The sequence below is a fragment of the Zootoca vivipara genome, chromosome 5 (genome assembly GCF_965207765.1).
Source record: "Zootoca vivipara chromosome 5, rZooViv2.hap1.1, whole genome shotgun sequence".
Classification (NCBI taxonomy): Eukaryota; Metazoa; Chordata; class Lepidosauria; order Squamata; family Lacertidae; genus Zootoca; species Zootoca vivipara.
The window spans coordinates 90,683,008-90,704,093 of record NC_142588.1 but is presented as its reverse complement, the minus strand read 5'-3'; the positions used below and the strand labels follow the sequence as shown (position 1 = coordinate 90,704,093).

The 21,086-nt window shown below is 44.6% G+C and overlaps 1 protein-coding gene across 5 annotated transcripts in view; it reads right to left on the bottom strand.

Annotated features, from left to right (window-relative positions):
- Positions 1-2,325: 2,325 nt before the first annotated feature.
- LOC118094000 (cytochrome P450 2J2-like) overlaps positions 2,326-21,086 on the bottom strand; it is a 38,439-nt gene continuing 19,678 nt past the window's right edge. For 2 of the 5 annotated variants that reach the window (XM_088669255.1, XM_060274313.2), the window contains exons 2-9: positions 16,848-17,010; positions 15,044-15,193; positions 14,497-14,657; positions 13,161-13,337; positions 10,150-10,291; positions 8,090-8,277; positions 7,540-7,681; positions 2,326-2,847 (exon numbers count right to left, since the gene is read on the bottom strand). In XM_088669255.1, coding sequence (XP_088525381.1) covers positions 2,657-2,847; positions 7,540-7,681; positions 8,090-8,277; positions 10,150-10,291; positions 13,161-13,337; positions 14,497-14,657; positions 15,044-15,193; positions 16,848-17,010 — 1,314 coding nt within the window. In that variant the 3' untranslated portion in view covers positions 2,326-2,656. Of the gene's footprint in view, positions 2,848-7,539; positions 7,682-8,089; positions 8,278-10,066; positions 10,292-13,160; positions 13,338-14,496; positions 14,658-15,043; positions 15,194-16,847; positions 17,011-21,086 lie in introns of all 5 variants that reach the window. The other 3 variants (XM_088669258.1, XM_088669257.1, XM_088669256.1) reach the window with 2 other exon arrangements.

The window sequence follows — 21,086 nt, the reverse complement described above, 5'->3', positions numbered from 1 at the left end:
AACTTAACCTTCCTCAACTGGAGAAGCTGATAGCCTTGTTCTTAGGAGTCTACTCATCTTGAAGATACAATAACATATCTCAGCATTGGGGGGGGGGGTTGTTGGAAGGGGGCTGCAGAAGAGGGAGAGAGAAGGAGGTGTGGGAATGTGTGTGTAAGGGAGATTTGAGAAAAGTAAGGGGGAGGGGAAAAGGGAGTGAGAGTAAGAATGGGGATGCAAAGAACCATGGGTGTAGACAGGGGGGGCAGGAGGGGGCAGCTGCCCCCCCAGAAGCAAAAATTATTGTATTTTACAGACCATAACCAATACTTTGCCCCTCCAAAAACTGAAGTGGAAAGGGCTTTGCTTTAGCAAGAGCAGCTCTCCACTTGCTTGGGGCGGGAACACAGCTGTAACAAAAACACATCAAATAAATAAAGCAAAGTGGCTACCAGTACTTAAGCAGTTAAGACAATGGAGCAGAATATCCCTTCAGGCAAGGTCCACCCTATTCACCCTATTGTTATTCAGTGGGAGTTGTTAATGGGCATTCAGGGATCGCATTAACAGTTCTATTGGCGATTTAATGAGGGTGCAGAGGATTCAATTTGACTAAGGTGGCCCTGCAAGGCTAAAAGGAAGTGAATAAGAAGGGGGGGGCTGTAGCTTTGATAGACACAGTGATGTTTATAAAAAGCATTGGTGTTCCAGTCTGCCCCTCCTCCTGCATCTGTATACTGTAAATCAGGGGTGGCCACCTCCCAAGAGACTCTGATCTACTCACAGAGTTAAAAACTGGGAGTGATCTACCCCCTTTTGGGGGGTTCAGGTCAAAGCTGTTGAGTTTTTTTAAGGAAGGGAAGCCCTGTTTTGGGGGGTTTAGGTCAAACTTGTTGAGCTTCTTTTAGGAGGGAGGGAGGCCCATTTTTGTTTAGGGCTTCAGGTCATAGTTCAGCTTTTTTTAGGGAGGAGGAAAAATTTGGGTGAGCTTTTTTAGGGGTGCCAGTGATCTAGCAGTGATCTACCACAGACATCCAGTGATCTACTGGTAGATCACAATCTACCTGTTGGACGTGCCTGCTGTAAATCAAGCAGAGAGAAAGCTGCTTACAAGGCTCCTGTACAGGTGTACCGGTATCTTCCGGCAGAGTTCTAGCATCACAGCGTCACCCAGAGGCACCCACAAATGTGAGTTATCCCTCTCTCTATTATTCCTTCCTTCCCTCCCTCTTCCATCCTTAATAAAATACTGGGGGGGGGCAGATAAGGCCTCTAGGATTTGGCTGCTATGCCTAGGAGTAGGACAATTCAAGAAAGCAGAATGATGCATATGCTATGGTAATATATCAATGGAATCATAGAATTGTAGTCGGAAGGGACCACAAGGGTCATCTAGTCCAACCCCCTGCAATGCAGGATTTTTCCCCCAAGGTGGGGCTTGAACCCACAACATGGTTGAAATATTATGCTGATATGCAGCAACGCCTCGGAGCTGTCGTGACTGCGGCCGTGCCTTCCCTCGCCCTCACCCGCCCTGCCACCCCCTCTTGCCTGCCCGACCCTCCCGTCCTCTTGCTGCAGAGTTCCAGCATCACAGCGTCACCCAGAGGCACCCACAAATATGAGTTATCCCTCTCTCTATTTCTTCCTTCCTTCCCTCCCTCTTCCATTCTTAATAAAATACGGGGGGGGGCAGATAAGCCCCACATAGAAAACCCATCAACATGGGGGGGATGACTCTTTCAAATACGGTATTTACTAGTAATTGGGGGGGGGGAGGCACCTAGGCCTCTAGGAGTTGGCTGCTATGCCTAGGAGTAGGACAATTCAAGAAAGCAGAATGATGCATATGCTATGGCAATATATCAATGTTGTTGTTGTTTAGTCGTTTAGTCGTGTCCGACTCTTCGTGACCCCATGGACCATAGCACGCCAGGCACTCCTGTCTTGAATATATCAATAGAATCATAGAATTGTAGTCGGAAGGGACCACAAGGGTCATCTAGTCCAACCCCCTGCAATGCAGGAATTTTTTCCTAAGGTGGGGCTTGAACCCACAACATGGTTGAAATATTATGCTGATATGCAGCAACACCTCGGAGCCGTCGTGACTGCGGCCATGCCTTGCCTTGCCCTCGCCCACCCTGTCACCCCCTCTTGCCTGCCTGACCCTCCCGTCCTCTCCAGCCAAGCAGGGTAGCCGCCGCCGTTGCCAGACCCAGAAGCACAAGGTGGCCGCTGCCGCCGCTGCTGCCACCACGATGTCGTCAGGCCAGCTGGCCCTGTAGCCCCGCCCACGTTCCCACTTTGTGGCCCCGCCCCTGAATGATCATGGCTTGCCCCCCCCCCCTAGTTTTGATCCTGGCTACGCCCTTGCAAAGAACGCCGCCAAAGAGGAGGGAGTAAGAAGAGATGGAGATGGGGATGAAGAGGAAAGCAGGGGCATGAAACGGCCTAAAGAAAAGGAGGAGATGGGGTGATGGGGAAAATGGATGCAAAGCAGAGCTGCAGAAGATAAGAGAAAAGTGGCTTCAGAAATGGAGCGGCAAAGATGAAAAGAGACCTCGGTAGTTGCATGGAATGAGATTGAGAAATTATAGGGGGTTCATGTGTTAGGAGTGGCAAAGCGGTCACCGAGTTGTGGAAGCAGGGGTGCAGCCCCTAATATTTTCATATTTTATTGCATGTTGCAACGGGGAACTGCACAGAGTTTATAAGGATGAGGGTGTGTTGTAGCCCCTATTATAGCCTCTTTCTTGAGTTCTTGGACTCCTTCTGGCAGCTGGAAACTGAATACCCTCAGCAGGCTGGTCAGGAAGATGAATATTTCGATCTTTGCCAGCTCCATTCCCAAACAAATGCGAGCCCCTGAAGAGGAGACAAGAAAAAGGCAGTAAGTGGGCAATTATTTACTTTCCTGTGTTCATTGCTTTGTAGCTATAAACATTCTTCATACCGGTAACACTTTGGCAAAAAAAGTATAGTTAGGATAGGGAAAACATCAAGGCTGCTGTCAATTTCCTAGCCTGGTCAGTGCTAACCCTTTTCTTCTTCTGTTTATACTTATGTTTCGTTCTGTAATTTGAAGTTCCCTATCTCATATCAAAGAAGATACATTCAGAAAGAGGATGGATTGAAGATGAAGGGTCTTGTGTGAGGTGCGGGGCAAAGAGGATTGCCCAGGGCTTGAAGCCGGGGTAAGTGTGTCTAGCTCCCAAGTAATAACTGGGATAACTCACTTTTCTGTATGCAGAATAAGGGTGAAGTTTTAATTTTGATAGAGGACTTTGTAATTTCCTTTTCTTCTTTTCTTTTCTTTTCTTTTCTTTTCTTTCTTTTCTTTCTTTCCTAATTTTTTTTCTATTTTCCCTTCTAGATTAGCATGGTTTTTATTGTGTCTCACGTACATTGGTACCTCGGTTTATGAACACAATTGGTTCTGGAAGTCTGTTCATAAACTGAAGCGTTCATAAACTGAAGCGAGCTTTCCCATTGAAAATAATGGAAAATGAATTAATCCGTTCCAGACAGTCCGCGGAGTACTTAAACTGAAGCGTTCATAAACTGAAGCATGGGTGTAATTGGTTCCGGAAGTCTGTTCATAAACTGAAGCGTTCATAAACTGAAACGAACTTTCCCATTGAAAGTAATGGAAAGTGAATTAATCCGTTCCAGATGGGTCCGCGGCGTTCATAAACCGAAAATTCATAAACCGAGGTGTTCATAAACCGAGGTTCCACTGTATAAAACTTTCAATAAAACTTTGCTCAACTGCCCAAATCAGCAAGACAGAAAGGGGTTAAGACCATGGAGCAAACTGTCATGCCAGGTTTTCTTCTTCTTGGTAGGAACTAGCATTGCTGCCTGAAAAGAAGTTGGATGGCTTGCAGTGGGAATGTGAGACAGGGAACAGCAGTATCCTGGTTTGGCAGTGATGCCTCTCAGGGACAGGGACAGGTGGAAAATGTAGGGAGGTCCAGATGGTAAGTGATGGAGGCCCCAGAGCAAGCAGAGCCATAGCTAGGGAGTGGTGGGATGGGCCCCCACCAGGGGCGCAGGCCGGGGGGCGGGCGCAGAATCGGCTAAAAATATGTCGCCTTCTCTTTCCCTAGCAGTAGCAGCAGCAGCAGCAGCTGGATCCTGCAGCCCGGCGCCACAGCGGGAACAGAGGGGTAAGGAGCACAGCGCGGCTCCCTCGGACAGCACATTCGCTTTCCCGCCAAAGCTGGAACGGACCATTCGGAACCCCAGTCATAGAGGATCCTCCTGCTTCTTGCCGCCACCCGTAGAAGGGACGCTGCTTGCCTCCCTGGCCGCTTAAGAGCGCTTCTCTCCCCTCTAGCCTCCACCCTCCCCTCTGCCTTTCTCACTTCCTGGTTTTTGCGCGACTTCTGAAGAATGCAGGCTCCAATCTCAAGGCTGAATCGTTACCTTGGGGGTAGCAGGCAGGGCAGGGCGGATCGAGCACTTTGATGGGGAATGAAAAGATAAGAAAAGGGGGGGACAGGCGGGAGAGGAGAGGAGAGAGTGGAGATTTGCCTTGAGCAATTGTTAAGTTATTGTGCTTCAGTGCGTGACTTCTGCGGACACGCACAAACGCGCCCTAGCGCAAATCGGTCCCGTGATATCCTCTCTGAAATGAAACATGCCAAGCAGGGGAGCTCGTCGGCAATCCAGTAGCCTTTCGGAGAAAGGGAAAGGTTTTGTATCCGACTGCCATCTATTTATACGGAATTGCACGGTGCAAACGGCATTGCTAGCTGTTTATGCTTTTTCTCATCTGATGTGGATAGAAATATTATTTTTCAAGGTGAAATAGCTGTTGCACAGAGAAAGAGGGATGGGGGATTCCAACGCTTACAATACGAGCTGAAAATAGGGTGGCAGTCAACTAAGCTTTACTCAGAGTAAGGTAAAGGTAAAGGTACCCCTGACCATTAGGTCCAGTCGCGGACGACTATGGGGTTGCGGCGCTCATTTCGCTTTACTGGACGAGGGAGCCAGCGTACAGCTTCTGGGTCATGTGGCCAGCATGGCAAAGCCGCTTCTGGTGAACCAGAGCAGCACATGGAAACGCCGTTTACCTTCCCGCTGGAGCGGTACCTATTTATCTACTTGAACTTTGACATGCTTTTGAACTGCTAGGTTGGCAGGAACTGGGACTGAGCAATGGGAGCTCACCCCTTCGTGGGTATTCGAACCGCTGTCCTTCTGATCAGAAACCCTAGGCTCAGTGGTTTAGACCACAGTGCCACCCGTGTCCCTCAGAGTAGACCCATAAAAATGAAGGACTATGACTAAGTGAGGTCCATGTCAACAGTTGAACTTCTCTGAGCTGACTACTGTCCAGAGTTTATTTCAGATGAATAGACTGTGATCCTGTGTCCTGGTCTGGCTCCACTTTGAAGGAGGGAGCAACATAGACTCTGCTGATGTGCATGAGCTAATTTAATTTGAAACTGTTATGTACTGATAGGATCCAGAATCAGCAGTCTGATTCTGGATCCTATGATTCAGCTCAGTACATAACAGAAACGTTCACTGAAAACAAAATCTATTTTGAGAATAAAAGTCCTATAAGTTTCCAGAAGGTCATGTTCATGGCTTAGAACAGGCACCCCCAAACTTCAGCCCTCCATATGTTTTGGACTTCCCCATCCACTAGTCCTCTTAGCTAGGGATCATGAGAGTTGTAGGCCAAAACATCTGGAGGGCCGCAGTTTGGGGATGGCTGGCTTAGAATCTAAAGTGGCCTCCAGAGGTAGGTGGGTTCCAACTCCCATCAGGCCCAGATAGCACAGCCAAAGGCAGGGATGATGGGTGTTGTAGTCCAACAGCATCTGAAGAGCCTACAAAAGCGAAGCAGGTCTGGTCTGATCAGATGTTTTCAAATTGCTGAATACTCAATGCCCATTGAACCAATGATATATATCTGTGTAATCATTATTTAGCACTTGAATACTGAGCAGTTAGGCATAATCTAATCCACAAATATCCTTGCAATAATCAGGTCAGTCAAGCCCAATCCAGTATCCCCAGACCCAAACATATCTGTGGAAATAGTTGAGTTGAGTTTCCTAAACCCTTGTCTGATACCATCCATCTACACATATCCTGAAAACAAAAGTTACTGAAACAATTGGTTGTTCCATACCTATATATCTCAATGAAAAAAATATGTTTATTAAAAGCTATTTTCTGTTTCGATTTCTTATTTTCTATTTCTTATTTTCTCTCAGACGTAGAAAGATTGTCCACCACCTGGAAATATCAACGTCTCTCAACTTTCAATTTCCCTGATTCTAAAATTGGATTTATTTTTTTGTTTGTTTCAGTGAATCCATAGCACTAATTTTCAAAATTAGTGAAACACACAGCCAAGGACTCTGTAAGCTAAATGTGCTAAATAAACAGTAATTGAACAATGAACAGCTAGCTGAAGGTTTGCAGAATTTCTAGCACTTTTAGCACTTTAGATTTCAAATAACAACTCTTGTGTATAAGAATTTGTAACGTGACTTGTAAATAATAATAATAGTTTTCTTATTTATATCAACCAAATAACACAGATATTGTGAAAGCAATGTCATTTTACATCATATAGTATTACAATGTAAAGTTATCAATGTGGAACAAATCAGTATGACATTTCTCTACGTCTCATTTAGGCCTATCTGTATACAGTGGAACCTCGGTTTATGAACACCTCGGTTTATGAATTTTCGGTTTATGAATGCCGCGGACCCATCTGGAACGGATTAATTCACTTTCCATTACTTTTAAGGGGAAAGTTCGCTTCAGTTTATGAACGCTTCAGTTTATGAACAGACTTCCGGAACCAATTACACCCATGTTTCAGTTTATGAACGCTTCAGTTTAAGTACTTCACGGACCGGTCTGGAACGGATTAATCCACTTTCCATTACTTTCAATGGAAAAGTTCGCTTCAGTTTATGAACGGTTACTCCGTGGACCGTCTGGAACGGATTAATCCACTTTCCATTACTTTCAATGGAAAAGTTCGCTTCAGTTTATGAACGCTTCAGTTTATGAACAGACTTCCGGAACCAATTGTGTTCATAAACCGAGGTACCACTGTATTGTTTTACAACTTAATTACATAGAAAAAACTGTCAACTGCCATCTGAATGTCATTTGCTTTGCTGAAACCTTTTATTAAGACATAACAAATTAAATATTGGGTTTTCTGTGAAGGAATTCAATACAAGGTGAAGTGTGTGAGAAATTGAATGGAGGGGGGTTGGAGGAGAGGTGGAAAGAAGAGCTAATTTGTCCATGGCTAAGGGCTGCAATCTGGACAGTTCTGTCAGGGGCACAAGATCACCTACCTACGGCTCTGGTCCCAAACCACTAACTCCGAGATCCCCTTAACTTGCCACTGCCTTGCCCCATTCTGCTGACCAGCATTGCCACTCAAGCCAGAAGACGCTGCTTCTGCTCTGACCCACTCCCTCATGTGCTGATGCTGATGTCATTTCCTGGAAGCAGACAAATAAGCACATCTACAGATCACAAGATAGCTTGGTCTTCTGCGTTTACCTGCACCAAATGGCAGGTATTCTTCTCTGTCCACAAATTGTCCATCCTTGTCCAAGAAATGATTTGGGTTGAACTCTGCAGGTGTCTCCCATCGTGTGGGATCACAAAGAACAGAGCGCAGATCAGGAAAAATCATAGTCCCCTGCAAAGAAGAAACAATTGACTTGGAATGCATTCAGATCAATACCTCTTTTTTTGTCCCACATTATCCCGAGACTAATCATTGCAGAGACTGATCTGTATTATTATTATTATTACTATTATTATTTGGGTGGGTGGCTTTGTATTTATCACCTTCCCCCACCTCTTTGAAAATGAAAGCTCACAGTCAGGCTGAGACCTCTGGTCACTACATGCTCCTCCCCTGCCTCAAAGGCCCCATGGAATGGCACTTGCCGATGGTGAAACATTGCTGCAGGTGGAGGTCCTGCTCTTGCCCTTCAGATTTTTGACTAGACAGGAAGTTCCTGTAAGGCTGGCTGCATCTCTCAATATGCAACATTTTGCTGCTCTTTGGCTACAGGAGTGCAGCTGTATCACACATTTATACCTTGGGAATGAGAAAACCACACAGCTTCACATCCTTTGTACATTGCCTAGGCAACCCAACAAAAAGGACATATTTAAAGCGCTGCATTTCATGAATCACAGCATTGGTGTAGGGCAGTTTCTTCTTATCTTGATAGCCAATTGAGTGAGCAGAACCTATGACATCTTCTATTTCCTTGTGCATTTTATCTGAAGAGAATGATGGAAACAGAAGGTTTATTTTGAATACTGCATTTTATTTCAGGTGGACATTTATTTCCCTTGAACATATTCCATAAATCTCTGTGAATGAGTCCCAGTTTCTTGCTTTCATAGGCCACCAATTTCTCCAGGAAGCTCAAGTCAGTGTAAATGGTTCGTCCCCACTCAAGATCCCAGGTGTGAAAAGGTTGAAAGTGAAGCTCATCTCAGTTGTTTCTGGTTACCAGAACCATATATACAGGTGAACCTTGGAAATTCAGAATATCATCAAAAAGTGCATTTATTTCAGCAATGCAATTTAAAAGGTGAAGCCAATATATGAGATAGATGCATGACATGCAAAGCAAGATATGTCAAGCCTTTATTATAATTGCAATTATTTGTCGTTAGGCAGGTCAATTATAAATGGAATGTAATTAATGAAATGTAATAGCGATGTTTATTTTTGTATTATGTTAACTATTTGTTTTATTACTGTGGAATTTCGAAAAGAAAGCATTTGTAAAAATTAAAAGAAAAATAAATAATAATAAGTTACGAAGAAGAAGAAGAAGAAGAAGAAGAAGAAGAAGAAGAAGAAGAAGAAGAAGAAGAAGAAGAAGAAGAGTTTGGATTTGATATCCCGCTTTATCACTACCTGAAGGATTCTCAAAGCGGCTAACATTCTCCTTTCCCTTCTTCCCCCACAACAAACCCAGCAGCTGCATGTGGAGGAGCGGAGACGCGAACCCAGTTCACCAGATTACGAGTCTTACCGCTCTTAAGCACTACACCACACTGGCTCTCATGCACTTTTCGACAATATTCTAATTTTCCAACTTTCACCTGTATAGTCTTCACCCCCGGCCCCCAATATTTCCTACTTTGTTTCATTAATCCTCATTTCCTCACCTGATCTTTGGCTAGCATCACTCATGTAAAGGTAAAAGTAAAGGACCTCTGGGCAGTTAAGTCCAGTCAAAGGAAGGAGGTGAAGGAGCCAGTGTTTGTCCACAGACAGCATTCCGGGTCATGTGGCCAGCATGACTAAACCACTTCTGGCTCAACTGGACACCATGATGAGTGCCAGAGTGCACAGAAATGCCGATTACCTCCCACCGCAGCACTACCTGTTTACTTACACTGGCATGCTTTCGAACTGCTATGTTGGCAGAAGTTGGGACAGAGCAACGGGAGCTCACCCTGTCATGCGGATTTGAACTGCCGACCTTCTAATCAGCAAGCCCTAGCGGCCAGTGCTTTAGACCACAGCACTACCCATGTCCCTCATGTACTGGAGCATGGAGAGGCCGGTCACTTATTTCACAGCAGGAGCATTCTTGTACATTTGCTGCATAAAGAAACTGCTAGCAGATTTGCATAGCAGCTTGTGGTTTGGTATCAACCTGGATGGAGGAGCATGTGTTGAGATTCCTGCATTGCCGGGGGTTGTATTAGAAGACCCTTGGGGTCTCTTCCAACTCTACAATTGTAGGCTTCAATGATGACAAATGACAGAGCAATGCAATTAAACTCATGTCCAACTTTAAACTTCTTAGGGACATTTTATTTTATTACATAACTATTCTGCTCATTCTGTGAATTTAGGGCAAGGCCCATATTTTCCCCGGGTCCCAGCTTTCTGGGCATTTTACATTTTTGCTTCTGTTATTTATAGGTTCCAGAAACTATGTAGGAAAATGCTGGCGGGAAAAACTATCTTTCCAGACATGTAAGTCAAAAACATTTAGCTTATTTCAATCTCGTTTGCCTTCCATAATTTACATCATAAACTCACTTTTAACTCTTTCCGATATGAAACCTTTAAAGAATTGTGGTCCACCACAGTGATCCACAGAAGCCCTGGCTCTCCTCTCTCACCTTGGATATCTGGATGACTTGCCAGGAGGAGAAGTGCCCATTTCAGAGAACCCGTGGTTGTGTCTGACCCTGCTATGAAGAGCTCAGTAATGCACTGAGCCAAATTCTCTTCAGCATAGGTGGACTCTGGGTCATTCCTGCTCTGGTGTTGAAAATAGGGAAAGCGACATGTCATTTATATGCATTACAACCTGTCCTTCAGCACTTACTTGATCTTCTTCCCCCCACTTATTACCATACCACCCACACATGCTTCATGAGGGGTGGGGTGTCCTCTTACACTGCCTGAGGTGAAAAGGGAAGCTGCTGCCACCACCGCCCTACTGTTGCTGCCGTCACTCGCTGGATCATCACCTTGTCGTGGTGAGTGGGCTTGTACATTCCTATGACGCTTGTGAGTGAAGCCATTGGGAATCTCATACTCCCAGCAGGGTCACCCAAGGTGGTAAGGTCAAAGGGGAGGAGCAAGACAAAGAATGATCCAAGAAGTCATAAACGGCAGAACAGACGGATGATACAAAGAAGTATGTTACAATGGCTGTAAAGGTGGGTGAAAGCTGCAGGAGATAAGAATTTACCAGTCGTTGTGACTACTCATGCCAGCAGAACAGAGCCTTACTGCGAAGACTGTGTATTGGTCAGTGTGCACTGATCTACACACGCAAAACAAATTCATGTACAGGTGTCTTCCAAAAAACCCGCCCCAAACCCAAACACCAAAAGTTCCATGGTGATCGGCCCATATGGTAACGGGGGCAGGATCGTGAAATCATGAACCAGCACATGGGCGGTGGATACAGATTCAGTCATTCTGACTCAAGGAACGAGGCAGTTGAATAGCTCAGCAGCTGTATCCATGACTGAACAGCCCTTTTTAGGATCCACTCTGCTCACTCCAAAAAGGGGGAGGGGCTAGAAAGGTGCCCTAAACATAGTCTGCCTCCCTTTTTCCCTGACTGAATTACCACGCCCAGTGGGGTCACCACTGATCAACTACCACCCAGAAACAAATGTCCCCATTGTGGAAGGACGTGTAAATCCAGAATTGGCCTCCACAGTCACTTATGGACCCATTGTTAAAACCGTGTTCATGGAAGACAATCCTACTCAGCTACGAGTGATCGCCAAAGAAGAAGAAGAAAGCCTGTTGCTGCCGCCTGCCTTACCTGGGTTGCACAGCAGTGTCTACAAAACAGCAACAAAAACAGGGGGCTGGGTGAGATCTTGGAAGATTTTGGTGAAATATTGCCAGAAGCTGTCCCCTTTGCTTCTCCTGTACTGGTAGCAGCTGGCTAGGCAGCACACCTCCAGAGATGCCTCCTGTTGGCATTCCACTGTCCAAGGCAGCTGCCACAGCCTGGCTCATGGGTGTTGTGCTTCATAGCTGGTTATTATAAGAATATCTGTATTTACAGCAGTAGCTACTGTGGGTTGGCATAATAAGCCAACACTGGCCTTGAAAAGAGGGATCCAGTGGAAACTCTGGCATCAGATATTCCAAATGTGTGCTACCATATTTCAGTGCCTAATGGACACCACCACATAATAGTCGAGCTCCTTTTTTAAAGCCATAAAATCAGTCCCAAAGCATTCGCCACATAATAGTCACTCGCAGGGCATTCTCAGTGCACATGCAATTGCCTTGCCCTGATTTGGACTACTTTTACCTGTTCACAAGTTTTCTGTGCATCCTAATCACACCAGAAACAGTTAGTAACAAGTAATAAGCAATGTTAACATAAGTATGTTTGTTAATAAAAACTATTTCCTCGCATAAGGGTCATGCCTTGGTTTTTCACCACATAATTGTCGCAACTCCATTTTTTAAAAAGAATAATTGGCATAAAAAGGTGACAATTATGTGGCGAAATATGGTAAGTTCCACTAAACATATTTAACCATTCTTTTGTCACCATAATAACTAAGCATTGTTCAAAGAGGGAAAGATGAAAATATTTTTTGTCCTTTCTAGTATATGAAGATAGATGAGACAGGGATTTGAAGTCATAGTTTAGCTTAAGAATATTTTGTTTCGGATTTTCTGTTTTCTCAGTGCACATTTGAATGTGAGATGAATATCAATCCAGAAAAAATTATGTACAGAGGGAATGCTCCAAAGCAAGAGCCCTTAACACACTTGTTTCCACTCCTTTACACTCACATTTCTTAACCATTTCTATAGATGTTTATGGATGGATATCAACCCACTTTAGCAACTAAACTGACTATGAGAAATATTTGGGGGGAACTCAATGCCGTTTTCAACTGAGATAAAAAAAAAGATACAGTGGTACCTTAGTTCCTGAACAACCTGGAACATGAATGCTGCAAACCTGGAAGTCAATGTTTTGGTTTGCAAACTTTGCTTCGGAAGCCGAATGAGCTCCTGAGCTTCCATTTTCACTGTTGCACTGCTAATTTGTGTTCCCTCCATTGGAATCAAAGCCTTCCATTTCTGATTGCAGTGTTCTGAGGTGATATTTGGAGCTTATATTTGGTGCTTTTGTTTTTGCTATTTTTTGCATTTTGTGTGTGGTTTTTTTCGTTTTTGTGACTGTAGCTTGTTCTTGTGTTATAATTGATTGATTGTGTGATTATGGAAATGGATAAAAGCCCCCCATCCAAACAATGACTATCATCAGTGCAGGTAAGAATCAATTTTTTCATGTTAATTTTTATCATCTACAATACTGTCCTATTTATTTTATAGTGCAGTACATGGATTATTGCTTTCATTTTAAGGATCAATGGCCTCATTAGATAGTAAAATTCATGTTAAATTGCTGTCTTAAGGGTTGTTTATAAAAGTCTGGAACGGATTAATTCCTTTTGCATTACTTTCTATGGGAAAGCGTGCCTCGGTTTTGGAACGCTTTAGTTTTGGAACAAACTTCCAGAACGGATTAAGTTTGAGAAGCAAGGTACCACTGTACTGGTTTCCAGGCAAGAGATTACACAGAATATAATGACTCCTTGGATGAGCAGCATTCAGCTTCAAAGCTGATACTTACTTTCTCCATCTGAAGCAGATAGAAATCAATGAAATCCTGTGGCTCATGCAGAGACTGATTCTCCTTATGCTTCTCTATCTCCTCCTTTGCAAATGAAACCACCATCTCTCTGCAGGACAAGGCCTTCTTGTGGGGCCCTGGGAGATGTTTCATGAGCCATGGGAGCATTTCATAAAGCTAAAGGAAAGAGAGCAGAAATGCTGTCATTACCATGAGGAAGCTTGGTCACATAAAAAACATGATCTGCATTCTTCTTCAGGGCTAGCATGTTAATTTGAGTCACACTAAGAAGAAGGAAGGTGTCTATAACTTTGCTGGAATCCCACAATGATTGGATTCTGTGAATTATCCCTAGCTGAAAATGTGGAAGAAAACTATGGCTCAAAATATTTTCCAGCTCCCAGGCATCATTCCAAAACTGGGCACAATTGCCGGACCCTTCCTGGAACAAGTTAGTGGCCTTTTCTGGTAGGTGGAGAATAGGGATGGGGGAAAATTCAAGTAACTTTCATGAAAACTTTTCTTTTACAAATTAGTAATGGATGTAGAAATGTGGAGAACTGAACTTTGAATGTCTTTGCTGGTCTCTCTTTCATTTTTTAAAAAAACTCCAGCCAAGGTGGTGGCTGCAGAGGCCTTATACATGGACGCCATCATGTTTGCCACTGCTAAGTAGGCAGAGAGTAGACACATCTAGTTTTGCTTGATGGCAACACAACTACAGTGGTGCCTCGACTTACGAATTCAATCCGTTACGACGGCACCTTCGTAAGTCAGAAAAAAGCAGCTTCCATGGCTTTCCCCCATAGGAATGCATGGGGGGGGGAGATGGAAAAATTCGTAAGTCGAGGAAACCCCATCTAAAGCCGCCCGTGGTTTTCCTTCGGATGTCGGTAAATTCGTTATCGCGTGGCCATTTTTTTCCTTCGGAACTCGGAAAATTTGGGTGTCGAGTCATTTGTAATTCGAGGTACCACTGTATGTAATTCCTTTACTTAAATTCAGATCAATTTAAACCTGATCTCAATTCTCCAACACTCTATCTTCTATCATAATGGATTCCAGAATACTGGCATGTGGTATTAAAGGACACCTGTTTGCAGGGCCGGCTCTTCGTAGACCCCCGGTGGCGCAGTGCACCATAGTGCGGGGCTTGTAAGCTGTGTGCCGGCCTGGCAAGGAGGGCGCCACGCGGCAGAGCCACGCGGAAACCAATTGCGCCCTGCGAGGGCGGGGCGGGCGGCGGAGCAATCTCCACCCCTCAGCACCAGGGCGCGCGATCTGCTCAAGACGGCCCTGCCTGTTTGGTTTAGCAGGAATGGAAATGACTGCTCACAGCATGAAAGAAGCTACATAAAAATTTTAGGAGAAAATCCATTGCTTCCATCAGCTTCTGGAACCTTTCATCTTCAAGAGCAAACCGGTGCCCAAAAGCCACAGCACATATCACGTTGGAAACTGAATTAGAGATGGGCATGGAGGGGTCAAATGGTTGACCTGCAAAATAAAGTTATACTTATGTTAGTTCAGAGAAGGGGATGAAAGAGGGCGAGATGGTTGGACAGTGTTCTCAAAGCTACTGTACTAACATGAGTTTGACCAAACTGCAGGAGGCAGTGGAGGACAGAAGTGACTGGCGTGCTCTGGACCATGGGGTCACGAAGAGTCGGACACGGCTAAACAACTAAACAACAACAACATGATGTTAGTTCAGCTGCTCCTGTTCATACTGAGAGTGGGATTTCATGGCGGCCAAGAGAAACTGTTGAGATCTCCATTAGGAACCAAGAAAAACATTTCACATTCCTTTCTAAAATGGACAGTGGTACTACACAAATATATCTTCATATGTCAGCTCAGCACCATCGCCCCTCATCACATACCCTTTGAACGTGCAAAAACCTCCACGAGCTGATGGGCCTCCTCTGCTAATTGGTGCTCCATGCCTTTCTTCCCCAGCCCCAGCTTCCGCATAGTAACTACACCAAAGCGTCTCTGTTGCCTCCAGGTGTGACCATTTGAAAATGCAATACCTATGGAAAATCAATGAGAAATAATTACTTACAGAAATCAATGTGAAAAGTTGCCATCTCAGAACAAACAATGTTTAGTGATGTTCATTCCCTTGCATGTAAGAGCTGCTTAGTCTCGCTAAAGCAAAGAATTACAAATTCATGCAGAATCTGTCTTCATTTATTACACAGTTTAGATCAGGGGCCAGCAAACTTTTTCCAGCAGGGGGCCAGTCCACTGTCCCTCAGACCTTGTGGGGGGCCGGACTATATTTGGGGGGGGGGGGGAAATGAACGAATTCCTATGCCCCACAAATAACCCAGAGATGCATTTTAAATAAAAGGACACATTCTACTCATGTAAAAATACCAGGCAGACCCCACAAATAACCCAGAGATGCATTTTAAATAAAAGGACACATTCTACTCATGTAAAAACACGCTGATTCCTGGACCGTCCGCGGGCCAGATTTAGAAGGTGATTGGGCCGCATCCGGCCCCCGGGCCTTAGTTTGGGGACCCCTGGTTTAGATCTTTCCATGGAAGGTCGTCATGATCAAATTTCACTTCTCATTTAGGAGACAAATGGATGGAGTGTTGTAGAAGGATAAAGAACTTATTTTGCTTCTGGCCACCCTGACCTGGCAGGTCAGTTTCTCAGCCAGAGCAACAGACCACACCTGAGGATTTCATGAGTCTATTGACAGCCCTGTGGTACAGTGTCAACATTTAGCTTTTTCAAAGCAAGCATTTACCAGCAAAAAGGTCATCATCTCCCAATGAAATAAATGTTGCTTTGATTGACCTATTATTCCTAGCAAAGCTAACAAAGGAGTTGGGTTTATCTTTATCAACAGTGGTAATTTTTTCAACAAAGAGTGAAGTTGCAGGTATCACCTGAGTTTTCTCATAATGTTAAATACTAGTAGTAAAGTCAAATCACAAACCCAATTCAATTAAGGGTTTTCTGCGAGGACTGATGGTTTTAAGCTTGGTGATAAGTTGTAGTTCTGTTGCTGATCTGAAACTTTTCACCAAGCTTAAAACCATGGGCAGACCTGGTTTGAACAAAGACATTGGATTCTTATCTCATTATACATGATAAAGCCATCTCACACTTGCTTTTTCATGCAAGACCATTTGCAGTCGTTATCAGTCATTGACAGCCATCAGTCAGTCAATCAAGCATGTGTTTCCTGCTTGGCAGGGGGTTGGACTGGATGGCCCTTGTGGTCTCTTCCAACTTTATGATTCTATGATTCTATGAATCACCCTTCTTAGATATTCCCCCCCTCTCACCACATATAAACGTCTGTGGACTTCTATTTCAGTGTATCTGAAGAAATGTGCATGCACATGAAAGCTCATACCAATGACAACTTAGTTGGTCTCTAAGGTGCTGCTGGGAGGAATTTTTTAATTTTGTTTAGATTAGTTAGTGTTGCTGAAAAGTTTCAATAAAAAATTATGGAAAACCAAACAAACCCAATTCAGCCAATTTTCCCCACACTGTTTTTATGTGTGATGCCAACCAGTTCCAACTTCTACTGGTCCGACCAGACAGGTTTTCTTTATTGAGGGTGAATTCTGCACCATATTCTCTTTTTCTGGACAGCCCTTTAAATGTTTTGTCTTGGGAAAATACCAGTAGAAATTTTCATTCTTCACTACTTACCGTTTCCTTCTCCTATTTTCATAAGGAAAGGAGTCTCTGGTCGCTCGTCTAGTTCTTCAGAGTGGTCAATGAGAGCTTCTTTCACTGCTTGGAATCCAGACAGTACTACAATGGGTAGATGTCCTATCCATAGGGTGAAAATATTTCCGTGTTGCTTTCCCAGCTACCATTTGGTTCAAAAGAGAGGAGAGGAATGATGTGTTCAAAAAACACAGTTGGATATTTCAACTTAATACGATAAGGTCATCCTCCCTAACCTCTGCAGTTTCTCACTATTTGCAGTTCTCTTACGAACATTTTCCCCTCCCCCTCCTCCTTCTCCTCCCCTTCCTTCCTGCCTTCCTGCCTGCCTTCCGCCCTCCCATAATTCCAACCCATTTGTTTTACAAGTAGATGCACAAGTCATTGCCAGAAAATCATCTTGCCACAATCTTTTTGTGTGCAGGGATGTTGAACCTGTAGACCACCAAATGCTTTTGAACTATAACTCCCACTATATGGCAAGGAATTAAGATGATACAGTCTGGGCTACAGATTATTACCAATTCCAATGTTTTAAAAGTTAATAAGTTCATATCTGATGGTTGAGTAATTTTTTAAAAAGAGTTTTCATAATTGAATTTAAATTATAGAGTATGGTCCTCCCCTTCCTTCCTTCCTTCCTTCCTTCCTTCCTTCCTTCCTTCCTTCCATCCTTCCTTCCTTCCTGCCTGCCTGCTTTCCTGCCTTCCTCCCGCCCTCTCATAATTCCAATCCATTTGTTTTAATCCCTCATTTCCATTTTTGCCTCTGCCTAGGATCAGAGCAGCAGAAACACTTCATAGTGACCAGCCATCCGAAGACAGACAAGTAGATGCACAAGTCATTGCCACAATCTTTGTGTGTGCAGGGATGTGGAATCTGTAGACCACCAAATGCTTTTGAACTATAACTCCCACCATCCCTGACTATTGGCATCACAGTCCAAAACATCTGGAGGGTACCAGGTTGGCAAGGCTGGGCCAGAGCCCTGGGTCAGGTTTCAAACCCACAGTGGATCACAACAGGAGCATCACCACCATACAAATATATGGTAAGAAATTAAGATGATACATGTCTGGGCTAGAGATTACTTCCAGTAGCACCTTAGAGACCAACTAAGTTTGTCATTGGCTTGAGCTTTCGTGTGCATGCACACAGGTATCTGAAGAAGTGTGCATGCACACGAAAGCTCATACCAATGACAAACTTAGTTGGTCTCTAAGGTGGTACTGGAAGGATTTTTTTTATTTTGTTTCGACTACAGCCGACCAATACGGCTACCTACCTATAACTGGCTAGAGATTATTACCAATTCCAATGTTTTCAAAGTTAATATGCTCATATATGATAGTTGAGTGATTTTGTATTTTTTGAAGTTTTCGCTGAGAAAAGGCTCATAATTGTATTTAATAAACAAATAAAATAAACTATGGTCTGACAAAGAGTAAATGCTTGCAGAGGAGGCAGTGGAAAGGTGCCTGTTCCGTTTGTCTCGTCTTCTCTAGTTACACGTGAGCTGCTGCTGGGAAAGGCAAGATGTGCTCCTGCTTCATTGCCAATTCAACTTGTTGCCCTTCCATCTGTTGGAAGGGGAGAAGTACACAGCATTCTAGGCCATGTGGCCATGTGGCAATATGCAATAGAACAGAAGAAATACAGGATCAAGAACATATTGTAATAAGCTGTTTTATTAATTCAGCTTCTTGTGCTACACAATGTACTTTGGAGATAAGTGCCCTTCAACTAGCAGCTATAAACAACACGCATAATGACATTAAAACTAGTATAAAGGGGCAAGATTCTGATTAATACTGAAAGCATAAAACTATACAAAGTAGGATAAAGGCAGCATAGGTAGCTGTTAGGCTTCTGCGGCTCTGCCAGGGAGTGTTTGGGAGGACTGCTCCCCCTGAAGCCCACTTCCACCATAGGCCTGGGGCGAGTCCCACACTCCACCACAGCTTTTGAGTTGTTCCTGGGAGGCCTGGAACATTGCTGCTGCTGCTCTGCCAGGAGTGTTTGGGAGGACTGCTCCCCTTGAAGCCCACTGTCCACCTTGGGCCTGGGGGCGGGCCCCATACTCTATCACAGCTTTTGAGGCTCCTGGGAGGCCTGGAACATTGCTGCTGCTGCTCTGCCAGGGAGTGTTTGGGAGGACTGCTCCCCCTGAAGCCCACTGTCCACCTTGGGCCTGGGGGCAGGCCCCATACTCCACCACAGCTTTAAGGCTCCTAGGAGGCCTGAAACAGTGCCGCTGCTGCTCTGTTTGTAATTTTGATGTGTTTGTAACTTTTATTGTTTTTGGTTTCTGTTGTTTACTGTTTTGTTTGTTTGGTTGTTTTCTGTATTGGTTTTAAATTTGATTTTAAGGGGAGGGGTCAGGGCTGCTGGGGAGTGGGTCCCAGCCAACAAAATGGCTGGGGCAGATTCCACAGGGGGGGATGCACTGGGACAACTGATCTCAGTGATCACGGGTAGGAGGAGGAGTTACGCTAAGACCAGACCATGTCATTACCGAGGAGGCAGGTTTAGTCGTTGTCTGAGGACTATCCCTGCCTCCGGGTCTGGTCCTGACCAGATGGATACTCAAATCAGCAAGGGATACCCACACAACCTGAAGGTGTTGCTGTGCAATGCCAGGTCAATGATCCATAAGACCACTGTTATCCATGACTTGATCGTGGATGGAGGACTTGACCTGGCATATGTAACGGAGACTTGGTTGGATGAAGCAGATGGGCCTGTTCTTGCTGCTGCTTGTCCACCAGGTTTCTCTTACGCACAGCAACCTAGGCCTTGTGGGGGGGGGGGTGCAGTGATTTTTAGGAAGTCATTGCTGTTCAGTTTCTGTTAATTGGTTCTCATGGGAAACTTACATATTCTTGCTTCATACAATTAACTCAAGGCAGTGTCAATTTACTCTTGGCAGAAAGCCAAGGTCTGCCTGTAAAATACCAAAATGTTCGTTGCTGTGTACAAGACAATGTAATCACATGTACTTATGTATCAAGTGAAGAAAATGTGGCAGATGTATTAACTAAACCATTGGCAAAGATAAAGAACAAGCAAATGTGCAAGGGTTTAGGTTTGCTGGAAAAATGAGTGAACAGTAAAGGTTCCTACACAGGTGTTAATTGATGTTAATTGTCCAGCAGAATCTGTGAGGGGGTGTTCAGTTTCTGTTAATTAGTTCTCATGGGAAACTTACAGATTCTTGCTTCATACAATTAACTCAAGGCAGTGTCAATTTACTCTTGGCAGAAAGCCAAGGTCTGCCTGACCTGGAAACTACTCTCTGATTGGTTAACGGCCAGCACTGAACTCTGTTATCTAGGAATGCTAGCACAGTTGTTTCTTGTTGGGTGTTAGGAGTAGGAGTGCTGCGTGTGGTTGGAGAGAGAGAGGGGGGGGATTTATTTTGCTTTGCTTTGTATGCAGAAACTCTGCTGCTTTTATTTTCTTTTAATAAATCCTGTAAATAGTTATTCTGCGTCTAGCCAACTAATCATTTCCACCTCAACTAGCTTCTGCGCTGTGCAGGAAAACTCTGCTACGTTTGGGCTAAAGCCACTAGAGCTATGCCTGACACTTCAAAATTCTAAGAATTAGTTTATACCAGGCGTCCTATTGGGAAGACCCAGTTCTCTGAGTGCATGTTCTGGAAGTTGGGCAATAGGGGAAGTACAGGATTCCTTTGGGTGTACAGGATTCCTTTGGGTGTACTGCACCAAGGATTCCCTGCCCGAGCTGCTTCAGGTTGTGGCGGATGTTCTCCTGGAGACACCTAGTTTGGTTGTCCTAGGGGATTTTAACATCCATGCCGACACAAGCTTACAAGGGGCTGCTCAGGACTTCGTGGAAAGCATGGCCTCCATGGGGCTGTCCCTGAATAAGTCTGGCCCAACTCATAGCCGCGGACATGCCTTGGACCTGGTGTTCACCTCTATGGATGTTGGTGATCTGACACTAAGCAAAAGCAAAACTAAAGAAGTGCCATGGTCAGATCACTACCTGGTGCAACTGGACTTCTCTGTGACCCTTCCCCTCTGTAGGGAGGTGGGACCGATTCGGATGGTCCGCCCCTGCCACCTAATGGATCCAAATGGTTTCCAGAGAGTGGTAGGGGATGCTTTATCCCATGTTGATGGCCTTTCAGCCGATTCCCTGGTGGCCCGCTGGAATGTGGAGTTAGCCAGGGCTATTGACTGTTTGGCTCCG